This window comes from Sturnus vulgaris, chromosome 4 (assembly GCF_052056855.1).
Source record: "Sturnus vulgaris isolate bStuVul1 chromosome 4, bStuVul1.hap1, whole genome shotgun sequence".
Lineage (NCBI taxonomy): Eukaryota > Metazoa > Chordata > Aves > Passeriformes > Sturnidae > Sturnus > Sturnus vulgaris.
Window position 1 is genome coordinate 62530884 of NC_142246.1, and position 19059 is coordinate 62549942.

Sequence of the window (19059 nt, forward strand, 5' to 3'; positions counted from 1 at the left end):
ATTCCCTCCCCCTCCTCACACCAAATCCAATTATTCCCATAGGCCTGACTCCACAGCAGCCTGCACAGATAATCTAAGACAGAGTGAGAATTACCACATTTTTCAAGGTCATTTCTAGAAAACAATCTGAGTGGTAGCATGAAACTACCATAAAGGGGTTCCTCTTCAGGATTTTCAACTCTGCCAAACACCAAAGGTGACATTTTGAAAAACACCTAAGAGATGTGTACATATAAATCCCAGGGACAATGGAGAAAATTTAAGGTTATAAGGTATATGTTAGAAATGCTCACATTGCCACATTCACAGAAATGAGTAGAATATTCCTTTATCAGGCTTCTTTGAGGCTCAATCACACTGAAAAATGACTGTCTCAGGTTTCCTGGTGACCTCCCTGTATGTCTACATGCATTGATGGAACTACTCCTTTTACAGGTAGCAGTGAAAAGACACTAAGTTTCTCAAAGAGAGAAAATTGCCATGAGAAGGCACAAGTAGAATAGAAAATATTTATTTTCTATTCCTTTCAGTTTAAATCTATATCACTGAGCCACTCAGTTTACTGCATATCCAAAGTTATAGCACAAACTGCAACAAGAATCCTAAAAAAAGAAAACAAAATCTAAAATTATCCTTGCTTCAGAGACTCTTCCCATGTTTTTGGTCACGCCACTGTATGGAAAGGTTTTCTCTCCATGTTCTTACCAATGCAGGGTCCCAGCACATGGAGACAGAGCAAAGCCCAGCCAGAGTTACACAGCAAAGTTCACATGTGCTGCATTTGCTGTTGCTTCTCTGTCTCCTCCTGGATGGGACAAAATTGATAGGTAGGCATTTCTCAAACCACTTCTGGAAGGAAAACATCTCTCCTGCATTTGCAATGAATTAAGAACCAAACAGGAGTGGCAGTGGCACCCCATGCAACTTTTGAACTACCACCTGTCAATAAATTTCTTGCATCACATTTCCAAAATGCAGTTTTCAGCACAGCAGTGCTTTTCCCATATTACCTACTTTCCAAGGCTTTTCCTTCCTCTTAAAATGACCATCTTTACCCCATTTATAACTGAATATATACAATTATACATAACTAGAAACCTTCATTATGAAGCTTGCCTAAATTTCCCGTTGCTTTCTCCCACCTCTCTGTGCTCCAAATACCAGGTTTCAGTTTTAAAAAGTAAAAGAAAATTTGCCTTTTACTTTTAAACTGTCCTTACAACATAGTGCAAACCTCTTCAAAATCTAACTCAGATATTGCAAGGTTCATCTTTATAATGGCTTTTAGAAATGGAGAATTACAATCAGGGAGCACTAAACATACTAAAGATCTTTAAAAAGAAAACTGGGGGTTGGATTTTTGCTGACCCAGTGTTAACATGGATTATTTCATATGCAATATGATACACCAGACTTGCAAGTCTGAATGAAAAGGAAAAATGGTTAATAGTAAATTCTTTCCTTATTTCTCATCTGAGGGCCTTTATCCCTCCTCAACCAGTTTAATCTCCTTTCCCCATAGCAATCAGAGGGCAAAACTTCCTTCTGATCTGAACCACACATGCCCATCCCAACCATTTCTTTAAAAAGCCTGCAACTAGCAATTACCAGAAGCACAAAACAATTTTTCATGTGATCAAACCCACATTTTCATGGGCTAAATCTTACAGGATCACTCCTCTGCTCACTTTCTTCAGCCATCACGTCGTAAGACACAGATGAAACATGGCACACCAGATCTTCTGATTGTTAATGTGGTACCTCCAGACTCAGATGGATATGACTAATGGCTCCTCTTTCCACGAAGGAACACAACACTGACTGAAGTCTGCCATAGACATCAGGTTCTTTACACATGTGATAGAATCCAAGAGTTGTATATCCTCAGTTTCTACACCTGGGGAAGTCATGCTGGATCAAAGCTTTTCCAACACAGGAACAAAACTAAACTGGATAAACAGACTGCTGATATTTAAGTACACCATTTTCCATTTAAGTTCACCTGATGACTTAAACCTCTTGAGCCACCACCATTGAGACAGGACATATTCAAACCAGCATCAGCCTAAAATATCAGCCAACTCTCATCCCAGAGACTTGTCACATCAGAACTCAGAGCTATATTAAAAATGTAAGTTGATGCTCTGTTTAAATTTCTTCCAGACACCATAAAAGGTATCTTGAGGCTGAACTCGGGCTAAGAGTGCAGCTGTCACTGAACAACTGTATTCACAGAGAGCCTGTATTTATATGACAGAACCCTTCATTTCTCTCACATTTCCTACACACACACACCCCTCTTTGCAAATAGTTTGCATCTGAAGGAAAAAAGTGGGCTGTTCATCTAATCAATAACACCATGTCATGCATGGAGTTTCTGCATAAATCCAGAGCAAAAGATGTCAAGCATGTCCCAGTCCAATGATTATCAGGCAACGGAGTAAAAGGATGCACTTTTCATCTCCACAGGACTGTCGCCAAACCCTTGATGTAATAAATGAAACATGCCTGCTATTTCACCATTGCAGAACGGTACTGTAGATACCTTCCAACATCTCTGTTTGCAGGAGGGGGTAACTAGCTCTAGATGAAGTGCAGATATGTTATTAGACAACGCACAGCTTGAATCCTGGGGCCAACACAGATGACCTTTAGAACATAAGCACTGTCTAAGACAAATATGCTTTCATCTTTGGGGAGTATTTTTTCAAGTGAAGATTTAAGAGGAAAACAGTTTAGAAATACGTTAAGCACAAATGTGCCTTCCATCTCTTAATGCTTCATTTTAAAAACAAAACCACAAGTAATATCACATGACAGAAGAAAGACAAAGTACTCTTTAAGTAGAATATTAGTGAATTGAGAGTGATTTAGCTTCATTTTCATTTGCCCAATAATTAAAGCACAGGGAAAGCTGATATATAATGTAACCAAGATCCTAAATTGGGAGTATGACCAAAGTGATGCAGAAAACAGGCTTGTATTTTTGTTAGAAGTAACACAAGTTTATTACAAAAACAGAGACCATCATTTCACTTTAGATTCCCTTAAGTGGGGTGAAAGTATGAAAACATAACTAAACCACACTGAGGCATGTAAAACATAAGGAGAACGGGTTTAGAGAGGGATTAGTTAAATAGCAGATGATACAAAAAGAAAAAAGAAAGCAATTTCTCATTTTGCACTTCACAGGCTGTTAGCACTTATCTTCAGCAAAGTGATTTTTTTCAGACCTGTATCTTGACTGTGATGCTAAGCAGCTCTAACACACACAGTGATATTTGCTAAATGGAAAAGAGCAGCATTGGTATGATAAAATCCTTTCCCCTACAATCTACAGTGTGCAGATTTCAACAAGTTCTGAGCTGCTCTGCTCAGCCTGTTTTTCCATCAGAGGTAGTGGCAAACTTATCAAATCACCCTAAGACCGCAAAGCACCTTTCAGAGTGGAACCTCCTGAGGCCTGCAAAGCCCATATCTCAGCCTGGAATCCTCAAGCACAGTGGGATGGTTAAGCTTTGGTGTTCTGCTTTTTTTAAACAAGGTTTCCTTTCTTACCTCAAATTCAGCATGGCGGTTAATATCCTCTGCCCTCTGTCTGCTCAGGATAAATTCTGCTTCATTAGCCACTCGTACCAGATGCTCCTTCATGGTTTGACTCAGCAACCTGAGGACAGAGAAGATTTAAGAACTGCCTTAAAAGAATGAAGTCCAAAAATAAAAATCTGGAAATACAGTGTATATATATGCAAATATGTTGGGCTCTTATGACTGACTTTATTGCGCTAAGAAAACAGTATAAATAAGGTTGGAGGGTAATTCTCTGGCAACTAGTAAAATTGTATTTCGATAGTAAACCAAAGTAAATATTAAACAAAATGTAAACACTCCAGACAGTCATTTGTTTTACCTGAAATAGAGACATGTAAAGAAAATCTTTCACATCCACCACAATATAAAGTAAGCAGTTTTTGCATATAAACATCCACAGTTAAAGCTCTAACATAACTGATGTAAAATCTAAATTAAAAAAAAATGCAATGCAATATAGTTCTTCCTCCAAATGCAAGATTGAAATTTTACGGTAAGTATACATTTAAGTAATATTTTCAGGATTATAAAACATTCTCAGTCTCACAAATGAAATGCTAAGATATACATTGTTCCACGTTATGTACAGAATAAAGCTGTAATTCAAAGTGAGATTTCTGAGGCCTTCATAAACCCTGAGTTTATGAATGGCAGCAGAGCTGACAGATTGAATTACAACCCAATTATTCTCTGAGTTCACATATTGTTACCAAAAACATTTCCTTTTTAATTAGTTACATTGGGATTCATAAAGTTAAAACTGGCTATACAGGAGCCACACTGTTTTAGAAAGTGCATATTTCCACAGGTTCACTCAAAGATACACCAGATAATCCATTACATGCTTTACTGATTAGTTCTTTAAAATATCTGTTACTAAACCGGTTTTTTTGGTAAGGTTTCCAGTTGTAGAAAAAAGAGTAGCAGAACATAAAATCACTTGCTTTCCTTGCACATATAAACTAAAGTACATTTCAACAAGTTCAGAGTGTACTGAAAGGCTTTTTTTACAACCACAGGATTTATTATGCAGGATGTCTTCTAATGTATCCAATGTTATTTTTAACCACAATAACTTATTTATCTGAAATAAGGCTCCACCTGTCTCTTACTGTATGTTTGAAAGAGTGACGCTCTGCTGTCTCTCTTCCTATGCTTTTAGAATTCCACACGTACAGGAGACTTGCAGGTCACATGTCTGCTCCCATGAGAAGAAATCCAGAGGCAGAGGAACACCTGAAGCTCTTTGTTCACTGCCCCTCTCATTCCAAGGCTCAGGAGCCAGCCAAGTTGGTGGATTAGTCTCTCCCCATGGATGAAGTCTTGATATGAGAAATATGCACAATTCACTGACTTCACCTTCTGTTTGGGGAAGCTTGTACAAAAACCACTAGTTTAAAACCACATTACAACTCTTTTATTTTTTTTCTCTGTTTTTAGTCACTATTAGAATGGATGCAGCTGTTGAGCAACAAACATTCAATTCTGCCAATTTATCTGCATGCAACAAGAAACTGTAAAAGTAACTGCACAGTCTGGGCAGATTCCAACTGTTTGACTCTTTCTCTATCACCTCCAGTAGCACATTCAAACCTGACACATAAGCATTTAGACAAACTTTTTTTAACTGAACTAAGAACTGTTTAAAAAATTAAGGGGATCACAAATGCTCACATGCTATGATACCATGTATTACAAGTTGCATGTAACACAGTTGGACAGTATTCCATTATTTTCTGAGTTTATCAATACCAATATCTTCTGCTAGCTTGATCAGACTGAAAAATACCAGCTGTCCTCTAAAAGGTCTACTTTTAATCTAACATTAATTATACACTGAGTCCTACTTTTCCTTCATCTGTTTAAGAAATCACCCTATATAATAATTAACACTTCACAACATGGTTTTCCTTTTTATGTACCAAACAAAACCAGTAAGCAGCCCAGCACCTGCTATACATGTCCAGAAAGGATGGATGTGTTCCAAACAAAGCAAACTACATTCTCTCACACAGGAACAACGTTGTCCAGACAGACCAGAAGTGTACCTAGTGAAAACAAATACACTTCAAGCTCCAGGAAGAGCTTTGTCTCCTATGGCTCAGACGTCTCTTCTGTCACCCCTAGACCTCCTTACTAATCCCACACACTTTCCTCACTTTCTCTACCACACAGGAGAAGGCCAGGTTGATGAAACTGAGACTTTCTTTTTTCACATTCAAGAACTTAAAATTTTAATCTTTCTTTTCAGTTCAACCGTTTCCAAACACTGCACATGCTTGGATTAGTTCTCTTACAACAAACAGTTCAAGTTGCATTATCATCTAGGGCAGTTTGGAGTTTCTTTATGAAAACAGTATCCACATACATGGCATACCACACAGATTTCTACTTGGAATTTACCACTTAAGTATGGAACTTCGCAAAATAAATATATATATTTTTATATAGATGTAATGATGGCATGATATAATAGAGGAGTCTGTAGCCATCATTAAAAATCAAAGGCAAATATGAGCTCACAGCACCTGTATAAATGAACACACCTCTGCTTATATGTTGAAAATGAAGTTTTAATCACCTACTAAACACAAATTTGGGAACCTTGGCAGCTGCTAGTTTTCCCTTTAAGGGAAACAAAATGTTGAACAGAAATTTGTTAAGTGTAGCTCACTGCCCTCAATAAAACAACTGTTCCCAGGCAAGCAGACCATTGCTGAGGCAAGGACAGGAACTGACTCTTGCTGAAGGATTAACCCAACTCCAAACTACACACAACACATTTTGTACATGTGGGAGAGCATATAAACTGAATTACCTAGTTCAGGTAACTTTGAGAGACAAATACTGTCTTCTTAAGAAAAAAAAAATGTTTAAAAACATCTGATTGTCCTCAGTAAGACAGTAAGTGTCACTTCATGGATTTAAAGGATCACAGTGGTCCTTGATCATGAATAACTTCCTGAAAACAATTTCATTTATCACAAACTCGTTTCAGTTGGAAAGGCCTTAAGGATGATCTCCAGCCCTATGCCATGGGCAGAGACACCTTCCACTATCCCAGGTTTAGCTCAGGGCCCCATCCAGCCTGGCCTTGAACACTTCCAGGGATGGAGCATCTGCAGCTTCTCTGGGCAACCTATGCCAGACCAAAAAGATATTTTACACCGTATTTTCCCATAAAGTACTTTTATAATAAGGCAATTACTGTCAATTAAAACAAGGACAAAAAAATCCACAAACAAAAATTCCCTAACCATTTGTGTGCTTTGATCCTGATTTTTTTCAGTTTCCCAGCAACTAGATTATATTAGTTCTTTTCTAGTAAATTAAAAATTTAATCTAAAACACATTAATTTTTTTTTTTTTACAGCAAAAGGATACCTTTTCCTTTCTTTGAGTAAAGATACAGATGGAATTTGTTGTCTTTTTCAAACTATGCACACCCAAGCTTAAAGATTATCTCGAGTCTAATAATTTCCTTCTTGCTAATGCTTCATAAGATCTGTATGAAGATCCATGGACCATGCTTGGCTTGTATTATCTCTCATATCTACTGATTTTTTCAGTACTATTAAACAGCAAAAAGGTTTTGAATGTGCTGATTTATACTCCACCTTCCTGACAGGTACTCTTCTCATTTGTTTTTATTTATGACATGCTATTGAACTATTATTTTCCTGACCTTAACACAAGAAGAATGTGGATGGACACATTTTGTAGAAGTTAGACCAGATTATCTATGAGTGTAAAGACTCTGGATACTGGGGCTACTCTTCTGCTTGCAGTGCTCACCAGATTCAAGGTCTCTGAATGACTTTTCTTCCCAAGCACTTTTTTTTCCAGACTGAAATGTTTTAAAACATGTGCTTAACTTTGAAAAGATGAGCAGTCTAGTAAAAACAAGCATAGGGATGGATTCCATGCTGGAAGTTAAATATGTACTTGCATATTTTGCTGGGTCAGGAATGAAGTGCTAAACCACTGAGAGAAGGAGTTCCAGCCAAATACATGAGATAGACTGATTTTCATTGTTATGCTGGAAAACTGTGAGACACAGAACTAAAAGTCTTCCTCTCATTTCTGGCTACTGAATGCTTAGATGAGCAAGTAAAAAAGTCAAGCTTCTCCTTACAACAAGCAGAACTTAAGAGGTACCAGAGGCAAAAAATAAACAGAAAACTATGTGCAAAGCAAAAGCAAGTGAGAGATTGACAAATTCTGGGTTAGTATTACTGATGTCTAACAATTATCAGTTTTAGTCCAAGTATGAAAAAAGCCTCTAAGGTGACACTGACCAAAGCTGTTTAGGCACAAATCTATCACAAAGTACTGCAGGGAGAGACTGTAAGTTCCAGGTGTTCCACAACAGAGAACTCAGACAGCCAAGCAAGGTAACTTCTCCTACCTGAACTCCTTCCTCATAAACCTGGCATGTAGGAGATTCTCTCACTTCAAAAGGGGGCATGTTCTACATGGATACACATGGGCTTTTATGGGATCTGACTGCTCAAGGTGCTAAGTGGTGGAATTACTGTTACAAGGTTGTTTTACAATTGCTTTGTGGAACACGGATACTTTACAGATACTCTACTGAGTTCTCAAAAAATATAGTTACTCCACAAAGTCTTAAAGACTGAAGTTTGAATAAATTTATTGACTTAAAGTAGAAGAAAAAAAACAAACACAATGAACACAAACAAAAAATAAAACAAAAACATAAAAACAGCCCCACCCAAAACTGTGCAGACTCATGAAAATGCTGACCTGGACATCCCTTAGCATGAAATGAATCACAACTTTGAAAAGGCAGCTGAGGGAGGAACACACCAGTCCAATATTTTCTGTCTAGGAGCCCAAAGAAAACTGTTGTGTTCACATTTCAGAGCCACTGCACAGTACAATGAGAAATGATTTCTGAAAATGCCCCATCACACGGCAATAGTACAATACAGGTATGCACACACAATACAGCACAGATACCTTCTTGTTACTCTTGCAATAATTTATTTTTTAAAAGCAGATGGTACCAAAAACTTTCTACATTAAAAAAAAATAATAAAATTTCCAGGTGCTCAAAAGTGATTTATTAATTTCCTTTTTCATAAATCCAGAAAATTTATTATATATTCTCACAAGGAAATCCTACCTTTGTCACATACATACCCTTCAAAACTCAATGAAATAAAAAATGGTTGTGTACATCACAGTATACCTTAGTGCACACACGTACACACAAAAAAATTAGGTAGCATGAAGAACCCCACACTCAAGTCACTTATCCAACTCTGAAACACATCCAGGCTGCAATTCCTAATTTTCAGCACATCTAAAATGCTGTTTTAAGTCTAGCCTAATGATCTTATGTATTCAAATTCACACACTAACAAAGCTGCTTTCTCTTTTTTTTAAACAAACCAAAACAATAACATCAAGACTCAGAAAAGAAATCATCAAAAATCTCTTTTACAAAACATACCACTTAAACAGAAAGGGTTGTTAAAAATCAAAAAGCAAGGAAATGTGGGAAACATGTCTATTTTCTTACAAAACAAGACTGAGGTGCAGGTTCTATGTCATCAGAATCTCAGGGCAAGGAGGATGCAGCAAGGGGAGCGGACTGGCAGTAATCAATTCTACTTTGGACCAGACTGCATTTATCATTTTTCTCCTGAGCCTTTTTTGGTCAATTATGCACAAAGTCTGTCAGTTATCATCCATTTTTTCATTAATAGCTCTATTTTTCTAAGTATTTTTCCATCACAGTAGTTGCTTCTATGGCAACACAACCCTCCAACATTCATTCCTTGAGAGTGACCGCAGCGCTGCGAGTGAGAGACAATTGAAAGGGGCAGCCTACATCTGTCCCCCATTTTCCATCCAGAAAGCATCCAAGCAATTGGCCAGCCAGCTTGATTGCCAAGCACTTCAATATTAAAAATATTTGCATCCATGATCAGTCAAAAGCAATGCATACAACTTAAGACAAGGAACAGCAGGTGACGTATGTTAAAATTTTGTTAGCACAGCTCTTAAATTCCTCGCCATCCCCCTCAGCTATAGAAATATAGATGATTACAGCATTCCAGATTTTATAATATTAGATCTTATGTACTGAGAGAATAAAACCACTTGCATTTGATTGTTTCTGGAGAGGTTTGGGACTTTTTTCAGTTGGTTGATGGAGTTTCTACTTGCTAAGAATGTTAAATTTGCATTCTGTTTGCCTTCCTTCTTCTCCCAATAACTTTTAAATTAATTGTATCATTCTGATAAATATTTTTAATAAAAGGCTATAGTGTCTCAAAAATAATAACTTTAAATCCAAGGGAGCACAAAATCCCTTGCAAGATTCCTTTGGGAGAAGAAAATAAAAAGCTGTTTTCAACTACACTGAAAGACACATTAGAAAAGGCTCTGATATAGAGGGGAGAATTTTGATTAGATTTCATTCCTCATTCGACAACAAAGAACGTGGCAATAAAAAAAAGAAGCTACAGAAAAACATGGATACACTTGTGAATCCTTATGTTTTGGGCTGCCTTGTTTGGATAAGGATTTGAAAAAGCAAAGGTAAGGAGAGGAAATTATACATAGATTCTTCTAGTTTAATGAGATTTTCTTTAAACCAAATATTTTACGACATTTTTTTAGTGAATATTCATTTACAATCATATAAAAATGCAAGCATAGAACACTGTTCTGTTATTCTTCAGATCGCCAAGAGAACTGTGCTTGAGAAAATTAAAATTAAGCATCTCTTCAAGAGTCTCTTCAACTGAAAATTGGAAAGAATAATTGCTGCAGCATGCTTAGGAGACTGATCCCTCAACCCCTGCCATGCCAAACCCATTATCACCCCAAAGGGGATAATAACTGTCATGCCTGGTCTCGAGCTCGAGTACGTTTGTTAGTGCCCTGACTGATACAGAAAACAAGATCCAGCATAAGAGATGCTTCACACTAAAGTGTGCTAATGAATCACAGCGACAGCAGAGAGTTTTAACCTTCACAGAGCACAGGAGCTGCTCACTAACCAGTCAAGTACAGGAAATCAGGCTCTAGCAAAAGAGGCATTTGTACATGCGAGGAAATAAAACAAAGCTGTGCTTGTTTTAGTTCATAAATAACAGCTCCACCATCTTGTGCATAAGGAGCAAACATAATTAGTTCCAGGGTGTAAAAAAGGAATCAGTCTGGGCACCTCGGAAGTCTCCAAAGGAGAGGGCTGGCCATGGCAGTGAACTAAATCCCACCTAAAGGATGGTTCTGGTGAACAAACTCCCTCACCACTAAGTTCAGGCTCCAAAACAGGCTCTCCCTAAAGGGAGGACCCAAAGTGAAAGGCAAGCACAAAGAATGAAATCCAGACTGACAGAAGTTCAGCAGGCTAAGGAAAACATTTCACAACCTATCCTTCTGCTGCACAGATGGCTCAGTACGTGGAGGAGCCATGGGTACAGGCACCTTTTTAACAAGGTTTCAAAGAGCATTAATAGAGTTCCCAGACACTACAATAACAGAGAACAATACTTAGTACTTTTTACCAAAGCCAGATTAATGTTCAACGTAGCAATGTACTGAAATTCGTGTGTCTTTTACTGCACAGAAAGAGGCTATTCTCCAGTACCTGCTCCTTTACCTTTTCACTTACACTCTGTAGCTTCCTGGATTGCTATGCTGACTTTTTTCTTTTTACCACACTTGTAACCTGGATTTCAGCTGTGTATTTCAGTTTTAGGCATGTTCACAGTTCTGTATTTCCACATACCAGCCTCCTGTTTAAAGATTTTCTTCCAGTTCAACACTCAAAATTTCACTGGGCACAAACTAATCAGTTCTGTTCTACACGTGAAGTGGGTGTGATCTACCTGGAAAGGCAGGGAGCAACTCTTCTGTGGAACACATTAGTTACTTGTGAACATGAGGAAACTCAGCCCAACACATTCTGAATGCAGCACACATGCTACAGACCTTATGAGTCCCAGAGGCAAACTTTCTGCACATATTTCTGTCCAGGGAATCCTAGCCAAAACGTGGCAAGCCTAAACATAAAACTTCCAACTGCTGTGAGAGAGAGAGGTACATTCATACCTTTCACATAAAGGCAAAAAATACATTTGAAAGTAAGTAGAAGAAGAGATTTACATCTCTCCCCTTCCAGACTTCTTCCAGAAAGATTTTTCAGTCATCTTACTTGCCCAGTAAAAAAAACAAAATAGTAGGACACACCTCGAGCTGGAATATCCTATAGCATCATTAGTCCAAAAAATCTAGTAATAAACACTAGGAATAAAACTCTGGTTTACAAAGATTATAGGGTGATCAAATTCCCCTCACCAAGGCAGCAGACAATTCTGTGATTCCACAAATTCTAGGCAGTTCTTCCTATTTCTTTATTTTAACTCTCATGTCATGGTGCCCTATATACATACTTCCCTATGTGCTGAACCAGTTCTGTCCTTTCTACAGCTACCTTGACATATTTTCTTGTGCATTTGTAGAAAGAACTTAATATTCAGCTTTTATTATATAATTATGCAGCTAAAGTCTAAATCAGTATACTGTAGATATTTTCTTAAGTTTCAATTAAAAGACTTCAGCTTATGGAGTTTCTAAGACGATAATGCTATGGCAAAAACACACAAAAAATAGCAAATACAATAAAATACAAGGTCTGAGATGTTTTACTCCAAATGTTAGCATATGTGCAAGAAAAATAATGTGCCAACTGCATAAAGAGAAGGAAAGAGTATTTCTGGAATACAGTTCCTATCATTTGAGGGATAATAGTTTCATTTTAGTGAATGCTGAAAAGCCACAAAGCACCGCAATTCAGCAGTAACTATAAAGGCTCCTATAAACAGCAATGGAGGAAAATGGAGACAGATAAAAGGAGCCATTTTTAAGAAATTAATCCCCTCTCCTCTTCACCATAATGAATGTTATGTTCCCACTTTAAAAAAAAAAAAAACCTAAAAGAAAACCCAACTCTGCTACATGTCAGAAATGAAATGAAGTAACAATTACACAGACATTTTCTGCTAACCAAAACCACACTTCCCAGTCTTCAAGGGATCATTTGTCCCTGAGACAACCACTCTGGCTCAGGCTAGACTCTAAGTTATTGATGTTGTTTATGGAGGTGGGGGAGTGATTCCATCTGTCTGTGATGGGCACTGCATGTTTTGAAGAGAAAATAGTCAATTCCAAACAGTTTACTGATAGAAATCCTGACCTGGATGAGCTGAATGGCTACTGGGTGACTGCCATGCACAGCTCGGTCTCAGCAACTGATTTGTCCATGATAATCATCTTACACAGATGAACCTTACATTGTGGTTTACATGTGTGTGGGATCTCTATGTTATCTATGCTAATAAAACATTAATCAAGGGCTAAATTTATAGCAGGCATTTTGTAAGTAAGGTCAGGACAGGTCAGCCTCACATAATAGGAAACAACTATAGGCTAGATCTTAACACTGTAACTGAACACCCTTGTTACTTTACCTTGGCCCTTGGGATCAAGACTAGTAGCAAAATGTTTTTCCTGCCTCAGAATGGTGTTTCCCCTACCATAAACTGAAATGCAACCATTAAAACCCATTAAATTGGCCATTATTTTTATGTATCTTGAGAACATCTACATCTTAAGAAAAAATCACAAACAGTAATTTCTCCCATTCCTACAATGATAAAAAGATATATAGATAGCATATTAATTTATGTGATAAATTACTCCACTTTTAATTCAGTAGCTGTCCTAATCACATAAAATTTATTTTCTATTTGGATTCTTATTAGCTGAAGTTACTCACTAACAGAAGTTACATTTAAATACATGGCATTTCTTAAAATGCACCTTAGCTAACTCTTTAAGACATCTTTTAAAAAACCCTTTAGAAAAGAAGTAAATATTGCTCTTAGTCTGCCTCAACGATCAATTTGTAATGAAGAAAATATTGATGGTTCTGAACACTGACTACAAGTCAAAGAGCATGGCCTCATCACCTACACTGTCATTTTCTATAAGTTCCAATAATATACATATAAAGTTATGGATAGAACATTAAACTAATTGGTAATATTAAGAGGATTTTTTTCCTTAGAGGGACTCTCCTCCTTTCTAGTTTAAGAGATAGATCAGAAATAAATGAGCAAACTGGAATCTAATTTTTGAGACAGAGGCTTATCTTACAATTCCTAGCAGTAATGTCTTTCAAATATCAATTCTCTTTCTCAAGAGATTAGCTGAATACAAATTATAGTTTCAACATTAACCAGTACACAAGGACAGGAAGAAAGAAAATCCATGACACACAGATAAGCAAAGTATTTAATGAAACTAAAGAGCATTAAAATTCTGCAAAATCCCATATTCAGAATTAGAACTGAAGCAAAATACTAAAGAACGTAAAACCATGCTTGTAAAACTGAAAGAAAATTACACAAAAAGGAAGAAGAAAAATTATTTTTAAAAAGTTTCAAGGCACAGAACTCCCTGAAGGCTAAGACAGAGGTGCTATCAAATATTGTGACTTACCTTCCTTCGTTGACAAGCTCAATAAAGGCCAGGCCAGCATTCTTCTGTATAGAGTTTTGCCACTCCTGGGTAAAGACAAAAAAGAAGAGAAAACTAGCTGTATAAAAACTAAACTTGGAAGAGGTATTTTCAGAGACAAAATCATACACTTTCTTTTCAGCTTTAGCAACTTACAGCACCACCAGCAAACACACAAAGCATTAATTGTGTGCTCATCAGGAAGCAATGAATGCCAGCATGAAGGAACAGCACAGCATCATTTACTTAAGGTCATATTAAGGGGAGAAGAAAATCCAAAAACATCCCCCAAAGGATTCCACCATTTTCCTTTGTTATGTCATGTAATAATCCTGAACTTGCTCGGTTCACAGATGCCTTTTGCCTTATTGAACCATGATAGTGCTAGAAACTGTTTCACATTAAGGCAAAGCTCATTCCTTAGACACAAATTCCTGTTGTAGTTTAAAGCCTTGTAGGCATATTCCCTAATAATAATCCTCAATTCAGCATCACATAGTCATCTCTAGTAATGAAAAAATACCTGTTAACAATCCAAATATTGCACCATTAACACACAATGTTTTAAAAAAATAACATTTTTAACACACTGAAATTATGCTAACGGCAGACTAACATGCACTGCAGATTGCTTAAATCCAACTGAACCTTAAATTAAGCAAAATTCTACATCTCTTAAACATGTAGGTGGGTTTTGCCTGGCCCCCACAAGAGACACAGGGGAAAGCAACCAACTCAGATGACCTATCACTGAGGCTTGTTAACCTCATTTGAAAGATGAGAAGAAAACAAAATTAGTTAACAAACACACAAAGTATATTTTCAATCCTAGACCACATAGGAACAAGTTAACCTGGTTAAAAAATAAGAGCAGTAAATGCATGTACCTTATCTTTTGGGGAAAATGTAGAGGCAAATAATAGAACAGGACAAATACAGCTCTCGATTTTAACTCTTCAACTCTTCTAATCTAATACAAAAGACTGATTCTGAAGCAGACAGATAGTTAAGTTTCATGTGCTTTTCCACATGAACTCCCTTAATTTTCTACTCTTTGTTCTATGCAATAATAATCCTACTGATTATCTACATGAGTATTTCTATCACTGTGGTTATTTAAAAAAAAACATTTCATCAGCTCCAAGGCAGGCAAATAGTTCAAAGCAGGAAATAAGTCTTAAACAAATTTCAGATTTCTGAATGTAAGAGGTTTTTAATACACAGTATCGGGGTGCATTTTTTGGTGCTCAATATTGCAGAATTACCTCTCAGACTGTGAGACAAAGGTTTGATCAGACACACACTGAAACAACGTTGTTATTTACAACTTAAATCCTGCTCCTCTGTCCCCCCCCACAAAAAAAAAAAAAAAAAGGATTTCCAAATTTCAAATGCAGAGGAGAAATTATAACTCTAAAATCTCAATCTGTTTTTCCAGGCCTAACACATGCTTATCATGTTTATCATGCTCATCATGTTTAATCTACAACAATGTATTACAATTTTCAAGGAGTCAGAATTAAAAGCAGAATAATTGGAACTTGTGATGTATTATTCATCACAAATTATAAATGTATTCTAGTGGAAAACAAAAAAAGCCTTTTAGTTTCTAATATTCTAAACAAAATAGCATATGCAAATAATCCTTCTAAGAGATTTTAAATGCAGTATCAGGTTCTAAATATTTTGCTTTGTATAATGGTAACTGAAACTATTCCGTTAGCTGAAGTGTGAGAAAACTCAAGAAAAGCAAAATCATTTTTTCCACTTATGACACTGCCCATCTGTTGTTCTGCTCTCTAAAGAACTCACAACAATACTTGAAAATTTAATTGGTGAAGATGGAGGCTGCCAAAAGTGAAAAGAAAGTGCATTTATCATGATACTTTTCAGCATTTTTCTCTACATCAGACAACATCAAAGAAGGTGTTAGTCTAAACATTTTCATAAATCACAGCTGAACACACCCTAAAGCTTATTTTAATAGTTGAAAGAAAAAAGACTAATGGTCTTCATCTTTCATGATCCATTCAATATTTCCCCACAGTATATGTTCACTCTCAAACAATTACACTCAGTATACATATTGCATTATTATATCAGCATCTTAGTTATCCATCTCCCAAAGGTATTAAGGAAAAAACATGTTAAAAGCTTCAAACTCAACCACTAATGCAACTAAATAACTACAAAACACATTTCAGCACTTTTCTGAGGAAGGGCTGTAAGGGAAGATCAACTGAGACAATAATTTCATACCTGTTCTAAGCTGTAGGTAATTGCCCATCATTTCCCGTGGCTGTAAATGTTTAGTGACCAAGAGACATCATCTACTTCTAATGCTTTTGGGCACTGAACACTCAACAGTGAGGCAGGGGGAAAATCAAGGAGCACTAGACACAATCACAAATAACTCCAATGATAAATCACCATGACAAGGGAACAAATAAGAAATCACATTTTATTCAAATATTGTGTCTGATAAGGAAATTTCCTAACTCATTATTGTGTCACCTATTTCCTTAATAGAAACTATAAACAGCCCCATAATACCCTAGGCAAGGACTAAAACCTTTCCTGAAATGGTGCTGCAGACCTCATCTGAATTATAATTTTGTATGGAATAACATATTGCATTTCCTTTCTATACACCCTGACTCTGAAGTGAGCAAAAATACATCCCAGTCCTCTACACTTTAATTTTATATCATCAACAAGTTTCATTAGCACATTCTTACTGAGTGCACAAGGGTCATTAAATGAAAACATTAAACAGTAATAGTCTTAAACCCCTCCTTTCAGAAACTAATCATCTCCCTCAAGGTTGATATCATGACCTGTTGTCCCACTTGACTAATGCTGGAGTTATTTAAACTATTTTACAGTGGGGTTTTTTAATTAACCTTAACTAATGATCAGTTGTATGACAGCACCAAATGTTCTAATAAAACTCATTAATTGCTACATTTACTTTTTTTTCTAGGAAATACCAAGATCAACAGCATGCATTAGACTATGACCAAAGACCAAAACATACAAAATACCACAAACTCGATTAGACCATAACCAGCAACAAGATCAGTGTAGCAAACAGTCTTTAGTACTTGTACATCCCATTTTATGTCACTGCACCTACATGTGTATGTGTAGCTATCTCAGTCTTCAAAAGTCTTTCACACCATTTGATCCTCATATTTCCTTTTGTAAAAATAAAGTACATCCCTAATCACATGGTGTGATCAGATAAGTGAAATTCTAAAAAAATTTCTGCCTTGAATTTGATTTTTTTCCTGTTTGTTATTGGCTTCCTAGTCATTCTGAGTATCCTTGTTCAGATCAAATACTTCAGGAACCTCTTATTCACCCAAAAAGCCTTTTACTGCAAGCAGAAGATAGCAGAAGCCAGCTTCAAAACAAAGAATGCAGATGGTTCTTTACATAATATGTAAAGAATCTATCACCAAAAGCATGTCGTGGTGATTAAAAGTTCAATAGGATCAAGAGGAGATGGAACAAGAACACATCAAAAAACCAAACACATTAATATTGGCTACAGACATAGAAACTGCATCCAAATCAGAAAATATCCTGAGCAAAAGTTGCTGGAGAGTGGAAGAGTATCACACTTGTCCTATTTTATTCTTTTTGAGCACCTCTTTGTGTCTATAGCTGGAGACAGGACAAGAATCAAAGTGGAGCCTTTATCTAGCCCAATATAACCACTCCTAAACTGTACTCACTCAAATGCCAAGAAAATTTTGTCAATACACATTTTTATTGGTTTGGAATTTGACGCACTTGCCTGTAGGCAGCAAACGGACATATCCCTCCCCAGCTGTACACCTTTGGTAAAGTAATACAACCATATTTTAAATAATTATGGCAGGGGTGTGGGACCTAGATGTTCTTCAAGGTCATTTTCAACTCAAACCATTCTACAATTCTATGAATACCCTAAAACATACATTCATAAAGGTATATACAAACATTTGCAAGAGCAACTCATCAACTGGTCTTTAGTGGCAAAGCAATTAGCCATGGATCTTGAACAGAATATTTAAAACATTTCCAATAGAAGAAAAGTGCTCTATTTCCAACTGTAGCAAACTGTCCTGCTGCTCTCATTCATATATATAAACGTGCATGCTCCTTAAAAGTTCATTTTTCTCAGAAACTTAAAAAAAAAAAAAAAAAACCCTTCTAAACAGTTTAACATCTTCTACAATTAAGGACTATATCGAGCAGTTGAAACACACACTCATCAGCAGGCAAAAAAGAGAAAATTCTTCCCTAAGCCATATTTCCCATAATGCTGGTGGAGTTTTGATAATTTATTTTGGTTATGAAACAAAGGAGAGGGATGACTTTGGTAGTGACAACTATGAATGGGGCACTAAGGAGCAGGGTGGGAAAATGTGTTAACATATGACTAAGAGACATATTATATCCTAGAGTAAAGGTCAAATCTGCATGAAAAACTTGTTCATAGGGAGATACACTAATCTTTAAGTGCCTAAAGTAAACTATCAAGAACTTTTCAGCAGTGTTTGCACTTGGTGTCAGCACTCTCTCAGCACCACATCCACTACAGGCTTGAATGAACTTAGCAATAAAGAACATATAGTGAAAAGTAGATTATATCTCAGCTGGGTTCTTCATAATTAAAAAAAGTTAGACTGCATGTTAAGCAGAATCTCTGCAAACATAAATTACTTTTAAAGGCTGAAGCATGCTTCAGTTATTTTAATCTATGAAACTCCATTGAAAAAAATTAAAGGCAACGTGGAGTTATGGGAAATCATATCTAGAAACCATGCAGCAATTTAATATCGAAATTACCACATGCCAAGTACTTACAAAAGAGGAACATTCTGCAAAGATGTGACACAAATTAATGTAAAAATA

At 36.5% G+C, this 19059-nt stretch overlaps 1 protein-coding gene across 5 annotated transcripts in view; it reads right to left on the reverse strand.

Annotated features, from left to right (window-relative positions):
• Positions 1–19059, reverse strand: part of LRBA (LPS responsive beige-like anchor protein) — a 361227-nt gene that overhangs the window by 231494 nt on the left and 110674 nt on the right. For all 5 annotated transcript variants that reach the window (XM_088164094.1, XM_014878944.2, XM_088164093.1 and 2 more), the window contains 2 exons: positions 14137–14201; positions 3559–3667 (listed from right to left, as the gene is read on the reverse strand). In XM_088164094.1, coding sequence (XP_088020220.1) covers positions 3559–3667; positions 14137–14201 — 174 coding nt within the window. The remainder of the gene's footprint in view (positions 1–3558; positions 3668–14136; positions 14202–19059) is intronic.